A 13,003-nucleotide genomic window follows, 5' to 3' on the forward strand; every position below is an offset into this window, starting at 1 on the left:
CACCACTTAGACATCCAGCCATTGAGTGATGAAAATCTGCTAAGCATCTCATCACTACGTTTAGCATTAGCCAGCACTTTTAAATTTGCCAAGATGTCAGGCGCTCTGGCTCCCGGTAAACATTTGACTATGGTGGCTGGTGTCTCTATATTCACGTTCCGTACAGTAGAATCACCAATAACTAGAGCACTTTCATCAGGTTTCTCAGTGGGTGCATCACTGAGTGGGGAGAACCTGTTTAATGTTTTGATTGGAACAGAAGAGTGATGACTTGACCCATGTCTATGCAGCCTCCCTGTCACCCAGTTGCCCTGCTGCAGGGGCTCTGCTGGAACCGGACAATGTACAGGAATCCCTGAGCTAGACGCATCCAAAGCCGTATCTAGAGCCCTAACATTCTTACTGTCCTCAATTAAAGTTTGGATGTGTGTCTCTAATTCTGAAATCTTCTCTGTCAGCCTAACTATTTCCCTGCATTTATCACATGTGAATACCTCATCTGCGACAGAGATAGATAAACTGTACATGTGGCAAGAGGTGTAAATAATGATAGCAGGAGAAGCCATTACTCACCGTGCTTCATGAAATATTCTTACCACAGTTGTTTGATGAACTTGTGAAAAACCGGAGAGAGTAGCGAGAGACAGCAGAGGAGAAAAGAAAACAGTGATAGACACGAATGGAAATGCTAATGACAAGCTAAAGAGTGCTAACATGATGCAGGTGCTCTGCACTCACAGATTTAAAATAAAAGTGAATGATCAAATTAATCAGATTAGATTGATAGATAGATAATATCAGAAATATGGTGGGAATTAAGTAATATTTTATCACTTTAAACAACTATGTCTATTTAAAAAACTATGTGTATTTAAGAAAAGGATCACCGGCTAGACAACTAAATATGTCTATTTAAAAATGTCTATTTCTATGATAATAGCATAGCTGAGCATAAAAATAGGCATCAGTGGAAAGTCCCCAGCATGATAGAGAAACATCCATGTTTGTGTGTTTGTTACAGGTGCTGTCTCAAGCCCATCGCAGGCTGGTGTGCTACTGCAGACTGTTCGAGGTCCCAGATCCCAACAGACTGCAAAAGCTGGGGCAGCACCAGCGGGAGATCTTCCTGTTTAATGACCTTCTGGTGGTGAGAGAACAATAAAGATACACATAACAAATGATATTAGCGCGTTACAACATCTATTAAAGCTAAACACTCAAATATCTACAAATGTGCTGATGCTGATCACTGTGGTTTCTGCAACTTTGTAACAGGTTACCAAGATCTTCCAGAAGAAGAAGAATTCAGTGACGTATAGTTTCAGGCAATCTTTCTCTCTGTATGGGATGCAAGTGATGCTCTTTGAGAACCAGTGTAAGAAATATGAACACAATCAATCTTTCTGAATGGAAGAGCTATTAAAGAGTGCCATTAAATAAATCAATAATATTTTTTTACTTTAACCATTGTAATGTAAATTAATAACTCATCAGTCTGCCCGTGTTTGTCAGTGTGGTGTGAATTAGCCTAAAGATTTTAAATAAATATATAGTTAATTTATTTCCTTTCATATTGCTTTAATTCTAAGTTATGCTTTCTCATATTTCTTATTTTCTCAGTCTATCCAAATGGTATCCGGCTGACTTCAGCCATTCCTGGTGCAGACTTCAAAGTCCTGATAAATTTGAATGCTCCCAACTCTCAGGACCGCAAGAAATTCACCAGTGACCTGCGAGAGTCCATCGCTGAGGTCCAGGAAATGGAAAAGTACCGGATTGAGTGTAAACAGACCTTTATTCTTCCTCATCCTCACCATTACCAAATCAGTTTTTTTAGCTGTCCATATAAATTTAGTTTTCAGGCATTGACGAGCATCAGTAGTAGTAACAGATGCAGAATCACAGTTTCTAGGATTAAATAGAGCAAAATCACTTTTATAGACAATTTTTCTTCACAATTTTTTTCTTCATTATCTTCATGAAATCTATGATTTCACAGTCATGGTCTCATTAACGTATAACTGTCCATATTTACATATTGATGCATATTCAGCTTTGCAGGAATGCTGTTACTCGTTCCACAAGCAACAAGGTCATATAGTCATATTATAATGCTCATTTACTGTACATGTTTGATTGGAAGTGTCAGACTCAGAGGCTACTTTACCAAATCAGAATCCCATTCTGGCCCAAATCAGATTTTTTTGGATGACCATATAAACATAAAAAATCTGACATTTTCAATTCAGATCTGGGCCACTCTCTATTGTGAAAATAAATCAGATGTTATTTTTACATCTAACTCAACATTCTTCAACATTTTCCCCGTTTGAGTTACCATTTTTATTTCTCTCTCTCTCTCTCTCTCTCTCTCTCTCTCTCTCTCTCTTTCTCTCTCTCTCCAGGACCATCTGATTATATGCTAAATATGTTTTGGGAAATAAAGCACATTAAACTCACATTAGCTTTTATATAGAAAAGGATGCTGTATGACTCTTTCATGTTTACATTTACATTAATGCATTTAGCAGACACTTTTATCCAAAGCGACTTACCAGTTATTAGCAGTTTGTGTTGTCCACGTCAAGTGTTATTTTGGTAGTGTTTGCTATACGTTTGAAATGATTGTTGACTGTATATGTGTGTTTGATTGTTTGCAGCTGAGCTGGAGAAACAGAAAGGAGTGGTCAGACCCAGTATGTCTCAGAGCATGTCAGGCCTAAAGAAGGAGAGTGGAAACGGGACCATGGGCCGCACTAGTCTGGATGACACATACACCATGGGGGAAGGGATAAAGAGGAGCGCGCTCAGTAGCTCCTTGCGTGACCTTTCTGAAGCAGGTGAGTTCAGAATATCTGATGTACTGATGAACAGATTTTTTAAATTGTAATAAAATAATAAAATAAAATAATAAAATAATAAAATAAATTGTGTTTTGTTTGATTACTCATGTAGAATGATATTCCTCAAGTTTAAGTATTTCTTAACATTTCTTAAACCTAATATTTTCACATTTAAATATATTAGGAATTATTTTTCTCTGGTAACATCCCAGACAGCAAGCAGATTCGGCCCAGGGCTGACCCACATCTGGCCCACATGGATTTCATGTGGGCCAGATGTGGGCCGGATCTGGGCCAACACTATGTTGCTGTCTGGGATATTAGATGCCTGCACTATGGGTCCTACAGTGTTTGCAGTATGTATTCACAGAACGAAGAGAAAAAAATTGATGGCACACAAATGTTAATTCGTGGTGTGAATAGGTCCAGGGTTTATATTCTGAATCGTTATCCACAAGTAATATTTGATCATGGCAGTGTTAGAATGGTGTCCTGCTCAAATGAGGTGTTATTAAAAGAATATTCTGGGTTCAGTTCAGTTGAACAGCATTTGTGGTGTAATATTGATTAATAATAGGTTTTAAAAGCAGAAATAATTTTATAAAAGCTTTATTTGAGCTGTAAAGTTGTTTAAATTATCACTTTTTTTACAGTCATTTAAGGGTTTGAGATATGTAGGGTTTGTGAAATTGTGAAAAAAGCAGGTAGTTAGGGATTTAACTCAAAAATATTGTAAATATACATGTTGTTTTCTTCTTGTGCCTCCACTATTTAAAAAGTAATTGTTTTAACATCTTTGAATTTAATTAAATTACATTCCATTGTAAATAATTTAATATAAAACTGCTCATTTCTCGGTAATACACCTGCTTCCAGCTATTTTTATGAGAGTCCGGGAAGAATCAAGGAAGATCCATTTCGACTTTTGCCTTTTGATTCAGTGATGACACTCCTTGGGAAGTGTATTTTATGCAGGTGTGGCTTAAATCACATTTGTATAAGATGTGTGTAGAGGGTGTTGCTGCTCAGTATGTACCTGTTAATGGTGTTTCTTTGGGGAGACACTCACTTGTCTCCTGTTTTAAGATTAGACAGCTAAGGCATTTCCAGCTTTGTTTTTTACATCTTGGGAATCCTCTTTAGTGTTCAAAGGTTTGATGCATTCTCCGTTTGAGTCATTAGAGTCAGAAGGAGTTTTGTTAGTGGTCCTTATATTTCCCAAAAGGATTGAAGATTTGCAGGCTTTATCTGTGAACCCTTCTTCTTGTTGGGGATTCCTTAACTCTCATGGGGGGCTCCAGTAATCTTGTCATGGTGGAAATGCTCTTGACACCATGGGGACAAACGATGGAGATGAAAGAAACAGGGGTGTAACGAGTGGGGTGGGGCCGAGAGCCGTGGGAACGGAGTAATGCCGGTGGAGTGATTGGGAAATGAGCAACACCTGCTCCAATCACCAGTCTCTCGTCCCATGGAGGAGACTGGATGGATACAAAAGAGGAGCGACGACAGTGAAGGACAAGAGAGGACCAGGCCTGGTATTTATTTTGTGTTAGGTTTTATATTTGTGAGCGACAGTCGTCCACGAGGGGCTGTCGCACTGTTTTGTGTTTATTTTATTATTAAAGTCTTTATTTGAATGTCGTCCTTCACTGTCCACTTCACTTTTCCATACCCTCAAATTCAACAAGGACTCCCACAATGACGGACGATGTTGCCGACTTTATGCACCTGGTCAGAAGTTTCGCGAGGCTCAGGCTTTGGGAAGATGGCAAGTCCAGTAACATGGTTCAGTTGTGTATAGCGGCAGGCTTGGGATCTCCATCTGCAGTGGGCAAATGTTATGTATAGTAGGGTGATGGCGATGGCTCAGCTCTGGATCGAGAGTGGGACTGTTGGTAATGGCCAGTCCCTTGTTCACCAGCACCCACTACACAAAAGTGGAGTAATATTACCTATTTCAGTCCACTGGAAAATGGGCCTCTGACCACTCACTAAGGCATGGAAAAAAAGACACACATCAAGCAGTCTGGGAAGCGAGTCAGGCACAACAGATTGATAAATCCCAGGTATGGTCGTCCAGGTGGATGATCCCACTGGTCCAAGCAGAGCAACTGAACGGCTGGCAGGTCCATATTTAAATAGTGAAAAAACACTGCAACTCCATCTGAGTCCATTCTTATATCATGTTCAGTAGCTGTGAAGAAGTTCAGGAACACAGGAAATTGCAAAAGAAAACTGACTTAGATCAAAAATCCAACATGGAGCACTCTGGAGAATCACTGGGAAACACAGCCACACAAAATATACAGTAGATGAGGACAGACAAGGAACTGAGGAAACAGGGTTTATACTACCCTAATTCCAAAAAAAGTTTTGACACTGTACAAATTGTGAGTAAAAAAGGAATGTAATAATACAAATCTCATAAACTTTTATATTTTATTCACAATAGAATATAGATAACATATCAAATGTTGAAAGTGCTACACATTCCAAAAAAGTTTGCACAGGTAGCAATAAGAGGCCTGAAATGTTAAATGTACATATAAGGAACAACTGGAAGACCAATTTGCAACTAATTAGGTCAATTGGCAACATGATTGGGGATAAAAAGAGCCTCTCAGAGTGGCAGTGTCTCTCAGAAGTCAAGATGGGCAGAGGATCAACTATTCCCCCAATGCTGCGGCGAAAAATAGTAGAGCAATATCAGAAAGGAGTTTCTCAGAGAAAAATTGCAAAGAGTTTGAAGTTATCATCATCTACAGTGCATAATATCATCCAAAGATTCAGAGAATCTGGAACAATCTCTGTGCGTAAGGGTCAAGGCCAGAAAACCATACTGGATGCCCATGGTCTTCAGCTCTTAGCACTGCATCACATACAGGAATGATACTGTAATGGAAATCACAACACATGCTCAGGAATACTTCCAGAAAACATTGTCGGTGAAAACAATCCACCGTGCCATTTGCCGTTGCTGACTAAAGCTCTATAGGTAAAAAAAAAGCCATATCTAAACATGATCCAGAAGTGCAGGCGTTTTCTCCGGACCAATGCTCATTTAAAATGGACTGTGGCAAAGTAGAAAACTGTTCTGTGGTCACACAAATCAAAATTTTAAGTTATTTTTGGAAAACTGGGATCCCATGTCATCCGGACTTAAGAGGACAACAACAACCCAAGTTGTTATCAGCGCTCAGTTCAGAAGCCTGCATCTCTGATGGTATGGGGTTGCCTGAGTGTGTGTGGCATGGACAGCTTACACATCTGGAAAGGCACCATCAATGCTGAAATGTATATCCAAGTTCTGGAAAAACATATGCTCCCATCCAGACGTCGTCTCTTTCAGGGAAGACCTTGCATTTCCCAACATGACAATGCCAGACCACATACTGCATCAATTACAACATCATGGTTGCCTAGAAGAAGGATCCAGTACTGAAATGGCCAGTCTGTAGACCAGATCTTTCAACCATAGAAAACATTTGGCGCATAATAAAGAGGAAGATGGGACAAAGAAGACCTAAGACAGTTGAGCAACTAGAAGCCTGTATTAGACAAGAATGGGACAACATTCCTATTCCTAAACTTGAGCAACTTGTCTCCTCAGTCCCCGGACGTTTGCAGACTGTTATAAAAAGAAGAGGGGATGACACACAGTGGGAAACATGGACTTGTCCAAAGTTTTTTGAGATGTGTTAATGCCATGAAATTTTAAATAAACTTTTCCCTTAAAATTATACATTTTCTCAGTTTAAACATTTGATATGTAATCTGTTTTGTTCTGAATAAAATATTAAAATTATAAACTTCCACATCATTGCATTCTGTTTTTATTCACAATTTGTACAGTGTCCCAACTTCTTTGGAATCGGCTTTGTATAACAGGAACATAATTAAGGTAAAACGGCAGGTGAGAAGGAACTAATTACCAAACAAGGAAACTACATGGAAAAGCAGGCAAACAGAAAGAAAACGCAGAGGAGCTGTCAGTACCAATAGCTTTGTGGGCAGTGCCATAATATAACACAATTGCACTTTGGGCGTTTCAAGTCTCTGTCCTTTGAGTCTCATTCAGCAAAATGAAAGAATCATTTTTCGAGTAATTTCGTTTAGCAAAATTTAATTAAAATGTTACGTGTTACTTCCCTAACACGTCTAGTACTTACACAAACGTTTATCACACTACAAACCATACAAAACTATAATGCTATAAGAAACAGAAAAGATTTATTAGTTATTTACTTTGGTCTTTAGCCTATGATGAGCTCACCTCACCTCTTATCTGACAAGTCTTCGGGTTTGAGTCATTTGTTTACCACCTGACAGCCCCATAAGCTTAACCAATGAAGTCTGAGCTGGAATGAGAATTGAATAGGGTAACACTTTAGAATAAGGTTCCATTAGTTAATGTTAGTTAACTACTTTCGTTAACATGAACTAAGCAAGAACAATCCTTCTACAGCATTTATAAGTCTAAGTTCATGTTAATTTCAACATTTACTAATGCATTATTTAAATCAAAAGTTGTGCTAGTTAACATTAGTTAATGCACTGTGAATTACCATGAACTAACAATGAATAACTGTATTTTCATTAACTAACATTAACGAAGATGAATAAATACAGTAATAAATGTATTATTCATTGTTTGTTCATGTTAATTAATACATTAACTAACATTAACTAATGGAACCTTATTCTAAAGTGTTACCTTGAATAGTTTATCTTTCGAAACATTCTTTTGTCACGTGATGTGACAGCATTGGATAGAGACATTAATTAATCATTTACAAATGAGTGCATAGTTATTATTATTATTATTATTATTATTATTACCATCATCATCATCATTATTATAATTATTATTTACTCTTACTCTTACTTGATGCGTTTTTGGTTTCAAATTTTAGCTTTTTTTTCTTACCGTATATAAATGTGTGAATTTCAGTCATGACAGTTCTTTATATAACACTGAATGTGGTGACAAAGGTAATAGAGTTGGTTATTATTATTAAGTCTCTTTCCGGGTCAGACTGCATAGGTAAAGCTATGGGGTTGTCATGTGATGAACCCAAAGGTTCTAACAGTACAGAACCCATAGGATGTCGCGCATGCCCGAGTGAACGAATCACTCCCAAGACGACTCGTTTGTTCAGAGTCACATTAAAGATTTGTTCAAACAGATCATTCAAGAATGAGGTCTGTGGACCTTTCCTGGTCCTGTCCTCCTTTCTGTCTCTCACTTAAAAAAAAATAAAATAAAAAACAATAAATAAATAAATGTTATTTTTCCAGGTCATCACTAAAAGTCTGCTGTGTTTATATTGTATTGAAACTGATCTTTCAGTCTTACATTTTATTTATCCAAGTATTTGTGAGCACCATGTGCCTTGGCTTGTGTGTATTTGCTAAAATGGCTCGTGAAAGGCAGCATGCACAGATGGAATAAACACAGCAACCTGGCAGTCAGTTACTTTGGATAATGATCCAGAAAGTTCTGAAAGTCTCAGCTTGCTGTGTTTTTCACCAGTTTAGAGTAGAGGGATGTTACAGGTGTGATCTCTAATGCTACTGCATGTCTGGGGCAGGCAAGCATGGGCGCTGTACCAGTGCAGGACCTCTAGACAGCAGTTTAAAAGTAGACAGTGGGAGGGAATTATTTGATTTGATAATGTGTAATGCACATTTCTTTGCACCTTCTGTGCTTCATGGGTTTAAATGGTCCATTCTCTTCTTTATCTAATATATTTATTGATGCCTAACCTGCCCACCTGCATGAACTGCTCACCTACTGGTGCTTGTCTGTGAGTGTAGGTGCTCAGAAAGACCAGGTGCCTATTTTTAAGCATGCATGTTTTTTTCAAACAGTTCAATTCAATTCAATTCAAGTTTATTTGTATAGTGCTTTTTACAAAACAAATCGTTACAAAGCAACTTTACAGAAAATTATGTTTCTACAATATTTAGTAGTAGCTAGTAGTTTGTGCACATTTGACAGGATTTTAGAAAAAATAAAAATAATAATAATAATACAAGACGTAGTCAGCTAGACGATGAACTATCAATATTATTAATTAAGTTATTATATGATTCAGTCACACATTTAGCAATAATTGTTAGTTCTGTTTGTTGATTCAGGGTTAGCATCATCTGAGGTCCTCTGAGGGTCAGCATCATCTCTTCTCAGGTGTTCTGGATCCAGACTGGAACTTGAGTTAATCCTAGTTACGCGAAACATAGAAACAAAATACAGACATCATTAGCATAGCTGCTGATCCAACAAAGTAAAATTAGTTTAACCCGAGCTAATGAATAAAAATGCACCTTTGATCAGATGCAACTACACTCACAATTAAAAAGATACATTATTCGAATGCTTGGCGAAAGAGATGTGTTTTTAATCTAGATTTAAACAGAGAGAGTGTGTCTGAACCCCGAACATTATCAGGAAAGCTATTCCAGAGTTTGGGAGCCAAATGTGAGAAAGCTCTACCTCCTTTAGTGGACTTTGCTATCCTAGGAACGACCAAAAGTCCAGCGTTTTGTGACCTTAGGGTGCGTGATGGGTTGTAACGTGGTAGAAGGCTAGTTAGGTACGCAGGAGCTAAACCATTTAGGGCCTTATAGGTAAGTAATGATAATTTGTAACTGATACGGAACTTAATAGGTAGCCAGTGCAGAGACTGTAAAATTGGGGTAATATGATCATATTTTCTTGACCTGGTAAGGACTCTAGCTGCTGCATTTTGGACTACCTGTAGCTTGTTTATTGACGAAGCAGGACAACCACCTAGAAGTGCATTACAATAGTCCAGTCTAGAGGTCATGAATGCATGAACTAGCTTTTCTGCATCAGAAACAGATAACATGTTTCGTAGCTTGTCAATGTTTCTAAGATGGAAGAATGCAGTTTTTGTAACATTGGAAATATGATTTTCAAAAGACAAATTGCTGTCTAATATAACACCCAGATTTCTGACTGTAGAGGAAGTAACAGTACATCCGTCTAGTTGCAGATTGTAATCTACAAGATTCTGTGTAGTGTTTTTTGGTCCAATAATTAGTATCTCTGTCTTATCTGAATTTAATTGGAGAAAATTATTTGTCATCCAATCTTTTACATTTTTAACACACTCTGTTAGCTTAGATAATTGGGAAGTTTCATCTGGTCTCGTTGAGATATATAGCTGAGTATCATCAGCATAACAGTGGAAGCTAATTCCGTATTTTCTAATAATATTACCAAGGGGCAACATATATATTGAAAATAGAAGGGGACCTAGGACGGATCCTTGTGGCACTCCATATTTTACTGATGATAAATGAGATGACTCCCCATTTAAGTAAACAAAATGGTAGCGATCGGACAGGTAGGATCTAAACCATCTTAGAGCCTGCCCTTGAATACCTGTATAGTTTTGTAATCGATCTATGAGTATGTCATGATCTATGGTGTCGAACGCAGCACTAAGATCAAGTAAGGCTAGAAAATGAGATGCAGCCTTGATCTGACGCAAGGAGCAGGTCATTTGTAATTTTAACAAGTGCAGTTTCTGTGCTATGGTGGGGCCTGAAACCTGACTGAAATTCTTCATACATGTAGCCAGGTTTTATAATGAGAAACCCTATTTAGCTGTCTAACCCAGTCACGAAAGGGTTAACTTTCATTTTGTATCTTTGATGGACTTGTGAGTGAGCCAATGGGTGAATTTTATGAGGTACTGAACTGACCAATCAGCTGCCAGCTAGGCTCCGTTACAGTTACGCCTCTAGTTTTGTGTCACTGCACGTTCTTTTGGCGCTTGCATTTGAGCATAGAAGGCTGCGTTATCTGCTTGGTAAGATGAACGAAACAATATAAAGTTAATTAAACGAGTTCTGTAATCATTATCGATTATACTAACTATACCTTATTGTAATATAGAGTGTAAACGAAAGCTGTGCCTGAATCCACTGTTATCACGGAGCTAAAAGCAGTGAATTCCGTTAAAATGGTGAGTTGTTTATCTGTCTGAGATCGCTAATATTCATGCTAACAGGCCAGGCAAAGGTGCTCATTGTGTAAAGCTAAAAGTGTAAGGTGTAAAGCCTGCAGTGTGCATATGTTAATAAGGTAATTAGCCACAATAGGCTAGCGAAATACTGGTTAATGTGTTTGAAACCATAAAGAAATGTTAACTTTTCATACTGTTGATAAATAGTTAGTTTGTTAAATAATGATGTTAAAAATTGTAGATTTAATTGTGGTCACTGAAGCTTAAAGAGGTAATAATTTTTAGTGCATTCTTTCCACTGTTACCGGTGCAGAGGGGGATAAATAAGCACACTAACGCCTTAATGCCTCTAATTTAAAGTGATACAATTTGATTAATGTTTACATGCAATTTATGCAGTTTTATTCTTCATACTGTTAATGTTACTACCGCAAGGTTTCATAAAAAGTGATTTTGAAATGTGTCTTTATGGAGGATGTAATTTATGTAAATTTAATTTTGATACTAGAGAGAAATTTATATGGTTTTGATACCTGAGAAGAAACATAAGAGCTGTTGTACAACGAGAGAAAGATTTTTATACTGCATTATAGGTGTACTGAAATATTATTTCATTTTATTTTGTAGAAGCCTGTAGCAGTCCATTTATTCACTGAATGGTAATTGAAAGAAATGATTTGGCCTTATTTATAGGTCAGGTTTTGGTAAAGAGTTGGAAACATCGTGCAGAGATCCTTTCCACGGAGTGATACAGATCCACACGTTCCAGACGTTCTCCCAGAGATTCATAGATTCCCAGTCCGGGTGGCTGGGTGGCGAGCCAACCGTGTTTGTGACTCTGACTTTAGACGAACTGCCTGGATCATCCTCTTCATCTTCGTTGTGGTAGGACAAAAACTAACTCAGAGTTAAAAAAAGGGCCCCAACGGTGAAACTGAACTTTTGTCAACCAAGGCAAAACGAACCGAGGACGAACTGAGATCAACGATTCTGATACGAGAGGGTTTTGTTTTGTTTTTGTGCGCACTTTATTATTTTAGTTTGTTATTTTTCATAAATGTGTTTTTGCTTGTATGTATGTTTCACCCTGTGAATTTAATACAGGTTTGTCTAAATTGTCATTCTGGTGTGGTATTCCTTTTTAATTGATCTTCAATTCTCAGGCTCTTAACAATTTAGCGTCTTCTGATTCTGGTCCAAATCGTATTTATGATAACCTCTATGACTACTTTAGACTATTAAATCTATGTACGTTATTACTACCTCGTAATAAGGGTTACATTATTGGCGAGCCAGCCAGGAGCCAGAGACATTGAATATCAATATTGAAAGAATACGCAAAATGGATTTCATACAGAAGTCAGGTGTTAAAATTCCAAATTCAGTGATCGTTAGTGGGGTAACACAGGTAGCAGATCAGGATGAGCAAGTCGTTGACTTCCTTAGGGAGTACGGTTCCATCGAAGTAGCCATTCTCGTTGATGATTCTAAATCAGAATTTTACCAAAACCTGATCATTGAGTTTTCGAGCGGTTCAGCTTTAGTGAACTTAGAGCCACTTTTGCCATTCACACACACAGTGCAGGGTGATCCATGTGCTAAATATGTTGTAAAAGCATTAAGCAGTGTGTACACTACGCAGATTGGCAGTAATGCTACAAAAACGTATCTAGCTGAGTTAAAGGGCTTAGCCAAGCTAAGTGGAAAAGACTATGGGGAGGTGTTGAAAGAGATGATGTCTCAGATTGGTGAAGATATTGAAGCTATGAAACCCGTAGGTATAGATGTCTCCCCTTCACATGTCGAGACCCCAGTTGTGACACTTCAACCCCCTACCCCTGAAGATCAACAGCCCCTAGTCTCACTCTTGAATGCCCCACGGGAAGGAAATCGCTTAAATGCCACTGATTCAGTCCTGTTCACTAATGGAGGGAAAGCTCCGTCCCTTTCAGTGAGTGACATAAACCCAACAGAGATACAGAAGGTGGTGGTTGAGCATATTGTGAGGAGTGAAGGTGTTAGCCCACACTTGCAATCTCCTGTAAGGCTTCGTTCTTTTTCTGGAAAAGTTCCCAGACCCAGTAACGAAGCTGATTACGACACTTGGCGCTCACACATCGAACTGCTTTTAAATGATCCTAGCATGTCCCATCTTCAGAT

The 13,003-nt window shown here is 38.1% G+C and overlaps 1 protein-coding gene across 7 annotated transcripts in view; it reads left to right on the forward strand.

Annotated features, from left to right (window-relative positions):
- Positions 1-13,003, forward strand: part of LOC113068638 (IQ motif and SEC7 domain-containing protein 1-like) — a 109,198-nt gene that overhangs the window by 85,389 nt on the left and 10,806 nt on the right. For 6 of the 7 annotated variants that reach the window (XM_026241416.1, XM_026241422.1, XM_026241420.1 and 3 more), the window contains 5 exons: positions 1,022-1,147; positions 1,276-1,375; positions 1,621-1,782; positions 2,661-2,840; positions 11,537-11,964. In XM_026241416.1, coding sequence (XP_026097201.1) covers positions 1,022-1,147; positions 1,276-1,375; positions 1,621-1,782; positions 2,661-2,840; positions 11,537-11,592 — 624 coding nt within the window. In that variant the 3' untranslated portion in view covers positions 11,593-11,964. Of the gene's footprint in view, positions 1-1,021; positions 1,148-1,275; positions 1,376-1,620; positions 1,783-2,660; positions 2,841-11,536; positions 11,965-13,003 lie in introns of those variants that run through there. The other variant, XM_026241417.1, reaches the window with a different exon arrangement.

Source organism: Carassius auratus, linkage group LG48F, assembly GCF_003368295.1.
Source record: "Carassius auratus strain Wakin linkage group LG48F, ASM336829v1, whole genome shotgun sequence".
In the NCBI taxonomy this organism is placed as follows: Eukaryota; Metazoa; Chordata; class Actinopteri; order Cypriniformes; family Cyprinidae; genus Carassius; species Carassius auratus.